Source organism: Capricornis sumatraensis, chromosome 10, assembly GCF_032405125.1.
Source record: "Capricornis sumatraensis isolate serow.1 chromosome 10, serow.2, whole genome shotgun sequence".
Classification (NCBI taxonomy): domain Eukaryota; kingdom Metazoa; phylum Chordata; class Mammalia; order Artiodactyla; family Bovidae; genus Capricornis; species Capricornis sumatraensis.
In genome coordinates this window covers 57,662,326-57,674,538 of record NC_091078.1, presented here as the reverse complement: position 1 = coordinate 57,674,538, position 12,213 = coordinate 57,662,326, and the positions used below count along the sequence as shown (strand labels likewise).

Here is a 12,213-nt window from a genome sequence, read left to right as displayed (position 1 = left end):
TGTCCCCATCAGCCCAGAGTGGGGGGGACAGCAGTAGAGAGAAGTGTGTCAAGTGGGCTTGGTCAGGAATCCCACAGGTGTGAGGGTTTCCTTTTGTATTGAATAGGGTAGGATGAAGGGTCACTGGTGACCCAGTTTCTCATGCGTACTCGCTTTCAAAGTTGCCTCTCGGGATGGGGAAGGGACGAGTGCCCCTCTTGCAGATCCCCTTGCATTCCCTGCAGCCCGGAGGATTCCGGCTTTCCCCGGGTCGGATCTGCAGGGTGTGCCTGTGGAGAGGTGGGGGGCATCTCTGCAAGGATGTGAGTCCTTCCCTCCACCAGGCGCAGCCACTCCCCCCAGGTCTGAGCACCCTGGCCCCCGGCCCTGCATGCAGCATCAGCCCCATGTCTGTGTGTCTTTCAGCTTCCCTACAGGCAGCGTGAGGACAGCCTGTGCCCCAGAAGCAGGATGAGAAGATGGCAGACTTCCTGTTACCTCGGGGCACCAGCAGCTTCCGCAGGTTCACCCGGGAGTCTCTGGCGGCCATCGAGAAGCGCATGGCGGAGAAGCAGGCCCGGAGCTCGGCCGCCTCGCAGGAGAGCCGCGACGGGCTGCCCGAGGAGGAGGCTCCCCGGCCCCAGCTGGACCTTCAGGCCTCCAAAAAGCTGCCGGATCTCTACGGCAACCCACCCCGAGAGCTCATCGGGGAGCCCCTGGAGGACCTGGACCCCTTCTATAGCACTCAAAAGGTGACTGCCACCCACTCCCACCCCGCCTCCCCGCAGCATCTCAGTCAACCAGGCAGATAGGGAGAGGGTCTCGCCTCCATACGGGGCTCTCTTTGGGGCTGGCTCCCTTGGGCCTCAGGGAAGTGAGTCATTAGCAATCTATATTCCAATCACCTTAACTTTGGAGTTCCAGAAAAAAAGCCCAGAATTATGCAGCCTGAGATGGTTCGGTGCTATGAAGGAAAGAGCAGGCAGCCACTCTGGAAATCTTGCCTCCTGATGGAACATCTACTCAGGGAATAATCCGTGGTCAGATTTCCGCCCCTGGAGGACTCCTGATCCTGTGGTGTGTGTGTCAGTCAGAGTCGGGCCCTGAGTCCTGTCCTGAGTTGAGTTTGAGCCTCAGAGCACGGCATGGGATCCCTCCCCCAAGCAGGGACAGCGTGTAGCCTCCGCCCCCCACCCCAGAGAATTTGCTGGGCATTGGCTGTGCCATCATGGCTCGGGCTGGGGGCCACAGCAGCAGCATCTGGGCCTTGTGGGCTGGTGATGGGACTGTGACGGCTCATGGGAAATCTGAGAGGAGTGGGAAGCCGGTGGCTTTGCCATTGTCCCTTCAGAGTGCAGGGAGAGGAAGGGACTTTGGTCCACTGTGTGTGTGCCTTAGTCACTCAGCCGTGTCCGACCCCATGGACTGTAGGCCGCCAGGTTCCTCTGTTCGTGGAATTCTCCAGGCAAGAATACTGGAGTGGGTTGCCATTCTGTTCTCCAGGGGATCTTCCCGACCCAGGGACTAAACCTGGGTCTCCCACATTGCAGGCAGATCCTTCTGCCGCCAGAGCCACCAGGGAAGCCCTTTGTCCACTTGGATGGGTTACTCAAGCTTCCTCCAGCATGAATTTCTACCCAGGAGATAAATTCCCCAATCTGGGGCCCCTGCGCTGTCCTCACCTCTCAGCACCGTGTGCCCAGGCCTGCACCCGGCCAGACCTCGGGCACACAGAGCTCCTGCAGAGGCCTGAGTCCCCAACCCAGCTGCCCACACTTTGGGCTGCATGGCCAGGAGGAGGCCTCTCCCCAGAAGGCTAGGTGCCAAGCAAGATTGGTCCTGCCCACATCACTGCAGTCAGTCCCCGGGCTGAGGAGGCATTGAGACAGACAGGCTGGCGTTCCCAGGGCAGGGCCAGCACCTGGTGTTTGTGAGTGTGTGTCAGTGTTACCAGGCGTCCGAGTGGTGTGTCACTATGCACTATGCATCCAGGAGACCAGGGGTCTGAGAGTGGGAGTGATGCGCAATTGTCTCCCTGTGTGCACGGGTGTGTGCACGGGTAGAGGTCAAGCCCACCCAGGCTATGTGCACATGTGGGAGAAGAGACAGTGAATTTGCCCTCACTCCCCACCACCCAATTCAGGTGACTCAGGCTCGGTGAAGATGAGGCCTCTGGCTATATTGGGATTAGTCAAGGTGGGTGGGCCAGATCCTGGTTGGTCAGAGCTAGAATTAGGGCTGGGGTTAAGGCCACAGCTGGGACAAGCATGGGTTGAGTGGTGCATCAAAGTGGTGATGGGGCTGGAGTTCACAGACTGGAGTCATGGCAGAGGGACCCAACTGAGGGCGGACCAGAGCTGGGCTGGGCTCTGGGAGCTGGTGGCAGCTGAGCCGGGGGCAGTCAGGGACACTCTCCTGTCCCTGTGACCGGGGACACTTGAGCAGTGGCCCCAGGTAGGATTCTGGCCTCTAACCCCCTGTCTTGCCTTGCTGACCCCTGGTCACACTGCCTGCAACCCCACGGGGTGACGCAGGTACCAGAGCAGAACTTTCAGTCCTGATCTTTCTGGACAACTTGTCTTCCTAGCCCAGAGTAAATAGAACCTTATCTCACCAGCTCAGCCCTGGGAGAAGCCCAGCCCCAGGCCTTGCCGCCTCCGCAGTGCCTGCGGTAGCCAACGGGGATGGACCGCTGTCCTCAGAGACGGCACTGGGCCCAGGTGCCCGCTCCACGTGCTACGGTGCCGCCTCCAGCACCCACCGTCCACTCCCATGCCTCACTGTGCTGAGTAGATGGAACTTCCAGAAGCGTGAAGAGCAGGTTTACCCTGGGCAACGCATGACCCTAGTGAGGAAGACACCAGGTCGTGGCCTCTGGTGTCAGCTGGGGCTACCATCTGTCTGGACTCCGGGAGACAGGGTCCCAGGGAAAGTTTCTGTCTCCTGGGCCGGGTTCTGCATTTTCCTCATCCCTCTTTGGTTGTCCCTGCTGACCCAGCTCCCTCATTGCACCCTCCGCCTTCGGTGGGCCCGGTGGGGAAGCACAGAGGGGTCGGAGGGAGAGGGGAACCAGGGGGCGTCAGCTGGGTCCCGGCCTCTGCTGTGATAACAGCTCAGCTAGGATCATGAAAGGCCCCTTCTCATTGAAATGAAACTGAATCTACGCAACCTGACAATCCCCTGAACTTGCTCTTGTCCCAGCCCAGCCATGGGTGACCTGCCAGCTCCCGGTACCCACCCCCCCGCTCTGTCAGGCAGTCTCCTCTTCCTCTCACCCTACCCCTCTGCCAGAGTTTTAGACCTCTGAGCCCACACCTGCCCCCCAGGAGTTCCTCTCCATTAAGGACCTAGGGCTGCCACCCTGCCTAAAGTGGCTCTCTGTCCACAGACCTTCATCGTCCTGAACAAAGGCAAGACCATCTTCCGGTTCAGTGCCACCAACGCCTTGTACGTCCTCAGCCCCTTCCACCCCATCCGGAGAGCGGCTGTGAAGATCTTGGTTCATTCATATCCTTTGCGATCCATCCCTGCTGGGTGGGCCCCACCCGGGGAAAGAGGGTGGACGGGGCGTTTAGCACTGAGAGCGATGTTGATTCCTGGTCGGTCTTCAAACAAGCAAGCACACAGTCGTCACCTGGGAGCCAGCTGGACATCAGTCTCTCAGACCCCACCCCAAGACCTGCCGATTCGGCATCTGCATTTTAACAAGATCCTGGGGGATAGTGGACACATGAAGGCTTGGGAGATTCGGCTGATTCTTCAGGAGAGAAGCGTCTTAGAAGCTGAGCTACCGAGGAAAGCAGAAGAAATGAGGCCGGTCAGTGTCCCCTGATTCTGGTCTTGGCTCCCCATGTCCCCTCGCATTGCACCCCCCCGACCCTGCCACGCCCTGCACCTCCCCACCCACTGGCAGGGACCTCTGGCAGGTCACCGGGGCTCAGCCAAGGAGAAACTGCTTCCCAATCAGGAGGCCTCTGGTTTAGTCATACGTGGGCCTCTTTCGAGGGAGGCAACACTTGCTTTTTGATTAGGTGTTGACAAAATGTTTGCAGTTTCAGAGTATCTCAAAGAACTCTGGTTAGCATTAAATTATATAAACCACAGCCTGAAAAAGCTTCAGGCTGTGGAGGAGACCGATGGGTGGGCTGTGGTGTGAAGAGGGATGGGTACTGGTCTTTGGGTCCTAGAAGGATCCCGTTCAGACCAAGGCATGAAACAGGGAAATGGCTGTTCTTTGGACTTCAGAAAAGGGATCCCAGGCGCAGAGCCTCTTGGGGAGGGCGGGTGTCTGGCCGTGGGGTCAGAGGTGCCTGTGTTTCGGCGTGAGGGCCTGGACAGCTTTGCTTTAGCTGAAGCTGGCTTGGCTGTTAATTGATCAATGCCCCTGGGCTCAGCAGTGCGATTAGTTGTGGGGTTGGCAGGTTGGGCCCAAGGGAGCTCCCTAAAGTCTCCTCTCTGTTCCCCTTCTGGTTGGAAGGCCAAGGCCTCTGGGCAGGGCAGGAGGCTTGGGGAAAATGGCTGTCCAGTGAGGAACTGAGTAACCGAATGCTGACTACTCAGGGGGCCTTTCCTATCCAGGCAGGGTTGAGAGGTGCCCATTCCTGGCTCCATGGTCTGCCCACATGTGCCCCAGTGCTGAGCCCAAACCTGGGGCCACTCAGAGGGCCTTAGGGCCCATTTGTTTTCTGCATGCAGTTGCTCTCTGGCCCGCTCCAGCTTGCTCTGGCCTTTCTCCTGGGGATCCTGAGACGTGTACATCCAGGGAACGCTGCTCCCCGCCATTTAGGCCGTGACCGTAGCATCAGCAGGGTGGTCTCCAGGGTGGGCAGACACCGTGGGGAGGGACTGTGTTCATGGAGCAGCCTGCTATTCACAGCTGCATCCTGCTTTGTGAGGCATGGGTGGTTCTGGATTTAATTTTGAGCCGTTCCCAAGCTTCCTGTAGGTGCTACACACTTTGCCTGGCACTCTGGGGTGCTTATCAAACTGGATAAGTCCCTGTCCTTGCCCCCTTGGGAATTTTACAGCCCCCACCCCCACCCCGGCCCCTGCCCAAGAGTGATTAGACAACCACATGAGGAGTTGTCATTTTGCTGGCGTGTGGGCATAGCCTGGTGAGAGCAGTGTGGTAGGAGGAAAGGCCAGCCTTCTTCTTGCTCTGAACCTCTCTCGGGACTCACTGCGAGGGTGTGGCCTCACTGAAAGCATGCTCTGGCTCCCACCTGGGGCTTCTCCTCCAGGTATCTAACCAACCAGCTCTGTTTAGCAGTCAGCTCAGCCCCTGGGGATGCACCTGCAGCAAGGCTGGGCCACGGGGCAGCTGAGGCCAGGGAGGCAGGTGGGCCAGGGGGACAGCAGGGCCAACACAGTCCCCAGCCTGGCCAGAGGGTCCACCAAAAGCGGTGGCTCTCAGGCTGTGAGGAGCTGGTTCCGCCTGGCAGGACTGCCCCTGAGGGCTCTGAGGTGGACCTTGTTTCCCAGGGCAGCTGCCCCAGGGAGAGGCTCAGCATCTGGGAGGCCCTGCGCTGGGCTCTTGGAGGCTCCCTGATGCTCTGCTCCCTGGGGATGGAAGCGCACGGCGGGCCTCCCACAGCGCCCCCTAGCGGGCTCGGGAGGCACTGAGGGAGAGGAGGGGCCTGGATTGTGCGGTTGGGGAGCAGCCCTTCTGTGTCCTTGGGTCTCGCCCTCAAAGTGTGGTACACTGATCAGCAGCAGCAGCATCACAAGGATCTTACAGGAACTGCTGACTCTCGGGTCCAGAACCTGTGTTTTAGGAAAGTGTCCATGATTTATAGCTTCCCTGGTGGCTCACTGGTAAAGAATCCGCCTGCCAGTGCAGAAGATGCGGGTTCAATCCCTGGATCAGGAAGATCGCCTGGAGAGGGAAGTGGCAACTCACTTCCAGTTTTCTTGCTTGGGAAAGCCCGTGGACGGAGGAGCCTGGCGGGCTACAGTCCGCGGGGTTGCAAAGGGTCAGGCATGACAGCAAAAAACAACAACTGTGATTTGCGCATTCACTGCTCGAAGGCAGTCACTTCTAAATGTCAGTCTGAGTGGCACCAGGGAAGTTTGTTAAAAATGAAGATTCCCAGCCCCCTCCAGACCAGAACCACCAGTGTGAGGCCTCAAATCTACAAGTTCTTCATGCATTTTTCAATCAAGATAAAATTCACATACCATAAAATTTACCATTTAAAGTGTACAGTTCAATACACTTATATTCAGTACAGTATATTCATAAGGCTGTGCAACCATTACCACTCTCTAATTCCAAAGCATTTTTATCACCAAGAAGGAGTCCCATGCCGATCAGCAGTCACCATGCATTTCTAAAGCATACAGATTTCAAGTCTTGAATTACAAAATTTTCCTCTCTCTCTCTGTCTGTGTATAGATAGATAGATAGATAGATGACTATACATAGCTAGGCTTCCCTGGTAGCTCAGCTGGTAAAGAATCCACCTGCAATGCCAAAGACCCTGGTTCTATTCCTGGGTGGGGAAGATACCCTAGAGAAGGGATAAGCTACCCAATTCAGTATTCTTGAGCTTCCCTGGTGACTCAGATGGTTAAGAATCCACCTACAATGCGGGACCTGGGTTCAGTCCCTGAGTTGGGAAGATCCCCTGGAGGAGGGCATGGCAACCCCCTCCAGTATTCTTGGCTGGAGAATCCCTAAGGACAGAGGAGCCTGGTGGGCTACAGTCCATGGGGTCACAAAGAGTCAGACATGACTGAGTGACTAAGCATAACGCAGAATATACATATGTATACACACACGTGCGCCGGCTTCCCTGGTGGCTCAGCAGTTAAGAATCCGCCTGCAGTGCAAGAGACACAGGAGATGTGGGATTGATCCCTGGGTTGGGAGGATCCCTTAGAGGAGGAAATGGCAACCCACTCCAGTATTCTTGGCTGGAGAATCCTCATGGACAGAGGAGCCTGGTGGGCTACAGTCCATGGGGTCACAGAGAGTCGGACATGACTGAAGTGACTGAGCACACACACACGTTTTGTGTGGCATAAAACATATAACATAAAATTGACCATCTTAACCATTCTTAAGTATCCAGAACAGTCATGCTGACATTGCTGTGCCACAGATCTCTAGTAACTTTTTCACGTTGCTAAACTGAAGCTAATTGTCTGCTTACATTGCTACAGATATTCAAACATCTCAGCCCCCAGTGTGCAAAGTTTTGTGCCAGGCCCTTTAGAAAGGGCAGTAGGGATAAAGACTGACTTGAAAGCAGGCAGTTACACAGGTCCTCCTCTCCAGAAAGAAATTCCTCTCACTTGTGACAATCCAGGCATTCCCAGGGACCGGCTGGCAAGCGCACGATAACTCTGTTCAGCTTTACTCTGGTCTCCACGCTCGCAGTGCGTCCCTGGGAAGTTGCCTAAAAAGTAAATATGGGCATGGAGAACTTTTTTTCCCGATGTATTTTTGTTATAATCCTGCAGAATGTGTTCCTGCCAGGATTAAATAAAAGAAACCAACAGAACTCCAAATTCCACTGCAGTCACATTCAGAGACGCTGCACATCCACGGCAGGCAGCATTTTGCCTTCCTGGGTGCACAGGATCTGTTCACAAAGTCTTCCCACGTTCTTCCAGATTCAAATGGGCAATCAAACCGTGTGTGTGTGTGTGTGTGTGTGTGTGTGTGTGTGTGTGTATGTGTGTGGTGTGTTCATTTAATAGAACAAATATATGAAAATACGCCGACTGTTAATTCCCTTCTCATTGGGAGTTTTTTGACTCCTTACCATCTGAAGACAGGCAGCCCCAGTTTCAGGCATTCCCCACAATCCAGGCTGGCAGTCCTTGCTGGCATTTTAATTATGAGGCTGAGAGTGGGTGTTTAGGGACAATGACATGACAGGATTGAAGATGTTCGGCTCGGCTCAGCCCTGGAGAGCTGGCCTCTGCCACTGCCCACGCACGAAACCCGCTCAGTCGTCGGCCTGCAACCACCAGGCAGTGCAAACAGGTATGCTCCGGCCGGGAGCGCGCCTGACTTCTCTCTCTGGTTATTGGCTCTGTGGTGGTTCCATGTGAACTCAGGGATGCTTGGGCAGAGTCACGTGGACTAGAGGCTCAGTCTATGTAGGAAAAGGTCACACACTCACACACCTACCCAAAAATGGCTGAGAGTAATGGAAGGGCCGTCCTCAAGAACTGGAGAACCAGGCAGGGTTTTGAACAGTCAAGTGGCAGAGACTGGAGTCTCGGCAACTCACGCTAAGGCATTGCTTTGTCTGGAGAAGCCAAAATTCCTTCAGATGGCACCTTTCCTTTCCCCCTGTGCAGCGCCGGCCGTGGCTGGCAGGGTTCAGAAGGGCTGTCCACTCTGGCTCTTCTCTAAGTCTTGATGTCAGACTGCAGTTCACCTCTGTCTGTGTCCAGCCGAGTCCTCTGGTCCAAGGCAGCCTGGCCACACTGCTGCTGTCTGCCAAGCAGCCTTTTCTCCATGCTGATGAGAGCTGTGAGTGCTATAACCGCAGCGGGGAGAGGCTCGGCTCCTCAGACAGGTATGTCTCTAGTCCTGAGCTTCCCCAGGACCAGCTGGGCTGACTGTTTGCTGGAGGAACCCTAACCAGCCTCCAGAGCCTATGTGAATGCCTCCTCCAGGAAGCCTTCCTGCCCAGCCTCACCGGAGACAAGTCTGATTTCTCATAATCTCCTATCTTGGAGCAGTTCGGTGGCTTGGAGGTCTCCCTGTCTCCCACACAGAGCCATGCCCATGCGCTCACGTGAGGTGGGTTCTTAAAAATGACAAATAATTCAGTTCGTCTTCCTGGGTGGCTGTCTGCACACACTTTACAGAGCCCTTCACCCCGTGGTTTTCAGCGTGCCTTGTGGGTGTCAGAGTCCCGAGTGTGGGACGGCACTCCCGCTTGGTGGATGAGCGCCTGAAACACTGTGATTCCCACAGGCCCTTCAGTCTGGAAGTGAGGGAAGGGACCAGGGGACGTTGCTGTCGTTGTGTAGAGGTGGTGAGGCCGCAGCAGAGTTCAGAGTGGAGCCTGCGTCAGGACGGCCAGGTCTCAGGTCTGGGCTCTGCCATTGACCAGGGTCGGACCCACAGTCATTTTCTGTGGCTGCTACAACAAATTACCAGACTTAGCAGCTTGAAACAATGCAGACTTGTCATCTTATGGTTCTGGAGGTCAGAAGTCCAAAAAAGATCTCACTGGGCTAAAAACAAGGTATCCACAGGGCCGCAGTTCTTTCTGGAGGTTCTCAGAGAGAATCCGTTTTCTAGGTTTTTCTGTTTTTCAGGGGCTGCGGAAAATCCTCGGCTCTGGCCCCCTTCCATTTCCAAAGTCAGCAACAGCTGGTGGAGTCTTTCTCACAAACATCATGCTGACGCCTGCCTCTTTCTTTTTTATAAGGACCCGGTGATGACATTGGGCCCACCCAGATAATCCAGGATAATCACCCGATCCTTAATTTAATCACATCTGCAAAGTCCCCTTTGCCATCTACATGAGCGTTTATAGTTTCCAGGGATTAGGACGTGATTGTCTTTGCTGGGGGGCATTATTCTGCCTACTAGAGTATCCTTCAAGGTACCCTCTTTGTGCCTCAGTCTCCTCATCTCTAGAATGGAGAAGTCTCTACCTCCTGCATTCTCGGGAGAAGAGAAATAGTCAATGCATGCAGAGAGCAGAGCCTGGCACCTAGGAAGGGCTCAATAAATACTTGCTGTTAACATCATTACCTTCATATTTCAGGAGTCATCTGATCCTCAGTAGACAGTTAAGCCTGCCTTTGGGGATGAATAAAGGCTGGTTAAGGGGCTTGTTAACTCCCTGCCCAGTGAGGAAAGCCTTGGCAGGGAGCCGGGGTGTGAGGAATGTTTGTGTGTGTGTGTGTGTGTGTGTGTGTGTAGGGGAGAAGGGCTATTGAGATGGTTATCTAATCTGCCCTTGAATGCTGGAGAAGGAGCTAGGCCCAGTGGTGGAGACCAAGCTGAGGGAAGGACCCCAGTGTCTGGGGAGGCACCCCCTAGCTGGGGAGAAATCAAGGCTCCCTGCAGCCCTGGCCTCTGAGCTGAGCTACCAGCTTTCCAGTAGTCGTATGACTTTCCAGTGGTCATGTATGGATGTGAGAGTTGGACTATAAAGAAAGCTGAGCACCAAAGAATTGATGCTTTTGAACTGTGGTACTGAAGAAGACTCTTGAGAGTCCCTTGGACTGCAAAGAGATCCAACTAGTCCATCCTAAAGGAAATCAGTCCAGAATATTCATTGGAAGGACTGATGCTGAAGCTGAAACTCCAATACTTTGGCCACCTAATGTGAAGAACTGACTCATTGGAAAAGACCCTGATGCTGGGAAAGATTGAGGGCAGGAGGAGAAGGGGATGACAGAGGATGACATGGTTGGATGGCATCACCAACTCGATGGACATGAGTTTGAGCGGGCTCCAGGAGTTGATGATGGACAGGGAAGCCTGATGTTCTACAGTCCGTGGGGTTGCAAAGAATCGGACACAACTGAGCGACTGAACTGAACTGAACCCTGTTTTAACTAGGAGTGAGGGTCCCCAAACCCGACCCCGGTCATCTCAGATGAGAAATTGGAGAATTCGCTATAAAGCTGTGGGCTGGATCTGACATGCTGTTGCCTGATTCCCTGGATTCTCTCGAAGAAGCACTGGAGGTGTGGAAGACATCCCACCTGTCTCCCCAGCTGGGCCAGCCCCTCCAGAAATCAAAACCCCAGCTCAGCCCCCTCTCTAGTCTGACTGGACTCCGCATTGGGCCTGAGGTTGGGCAGGCCATGGGAAAGAATGGAACTGTGATGGGGAGGGAAAAGGCAGGCCCCCGGAGTTCAATTACTGCAGCACCTGAGCTGTCCATGTTAATCACCCCGTGGGCCGATGCCAAGGCAAGATGGTGACTCTGGGAGCCGCCACAGCGGGTGGGAGGCTGTTTCCCCAGTCAGACTCGGGAGAGGATTCCTGAGGGCAGCAGAGTGTCCTTGTTCTGGGCCGGGACCCTCGGGTGTCCCCACCCACAGGAGGCCCAGGGTCTGGCCTTTGTTCCTCCGCAGTTCTGGTAGAGGCAAGAGAGGCCATGGCGGTCACTCAGAGCTTCATCCAGTCTGAAGCAGCGTCTGGGACTTGGAGCCAAGGAGTCAGGGATCAGTTCAGTGCTGAGGCCAAGGGCCCCAGGGATGCCCAAGACACAGTCGTGGCATTTAAAGAGCTCCCCTTCTGGTGGGAACAGAGGGACGCTGTCATTCGGAGAGGCAGACGTGCTAACAGAGGGGTGCCCGGTGCCCTGGGGATGCAATAAGCAAGGAGTCAGGGCAGACCGCCCTGAGGAGGAGCTCCTTGAAGGAGAGAATATCAGGTAGAGGAGAGGCCAAGAGAGAAGAGCCTGTGCAAAAGAAGCAACAGCCAGAGAAGCGGTCTCCTGCCTCCCCCAGGACAGTGTGTCCTGACAAGGCGCATAGGTTTTGGCAGAAGTCCTGATTCAAAGGTCAGCCTGGGCCACTCCCGTAGCAGTGGAGGAGGGCACTCAGAGCCCAGCCATCGTGGCTTCCCTCCCCCCAGAGCAGTGGCCTCCGAGCAGCCTTGTATAAAGGTAAAAACCTCTGAGGTCTGGGAGGTTCCTTCCTTCCATCCATCCCTCCGGGATGGGCCCTACAAGGGACTCTGCTAATAGCTCCAATTCAAGGGTCTGGTCCCTGTCAGAGGCTGTGGAGCAGGGCCGGTGTCCGGCCTCAGAGGGGAGGGATTGGCAAGGACTGGGCAGAGCCCCGGTGTGTTTCCTGGGAGCCCTCATCTCGTCAACCTGGCAGCCTTGGCCTGGTGGTGTGGGGGCCACTGGTGGTGGCGGCCCGGTTGGCCCCCTGCAGGCGATTTTCCTTGACACTGCGCCACGCTCTTCAGCATGCTCATCATGTGTACCATCCTGACCAACTGTGTGTTCATGGCCCAGCACGACCCTCCACCCTGGACCAAATATGTCGAGTGAGTATCCCCAAGGCCTCTCCAGCAGGCCCTGCCCCCTCTGCCTTTCCCATTCGAGACCCCTGGCCTCAAGGTCACCTGAGCAGAGGCCCACAGCTCACCCACCTGGGGCGCCCTAGGCCCAGCCCTTCCTCCCCTCTCTTGCTGCTTCCAGCACTGCCATATCTGTGCTTTGATTTGTGTCCTCAGGAGAGGAAGCTCTCTGGGTTGGCAAAAGAAGGGCTTTCTCCCTGACCCACCCGATG

At 55.7% G+C, this 12,213-nt stretch overlaps 1 protein-coding gene across 8 annotated transcripts in view; it reads left to right on the top strand.

The window, feature by feature from the left end:
• Positions 1–458: 458 nt before the first annotated feature.
• The window catches only part of SCN5A (sodium voltage-gated channel alpha subunit 5), an 86,451-nt gene continuing 74,696 nt past the window's right edge, over positions 459–12,213 (top strand). For all 8 annotated transcript variants that reach the window (XM_068982815.1, XM_068982812.1, XM_068982813.1 and 5 more), the window contains exons 1-3: positions 459–731; positions 3,368–3,486; positions 11,879–11,968. In XM_068982815.1, the coding sequence (XP_068838916.1) occupies positions 459–731; positions 3,368–3,486; positions 11,879–11,968 (482 nt within the window). The remainder of the gene's footprint in view (positions 732–3,367; positions 3,487–11,878; positions 11,969–12,213) is intronic.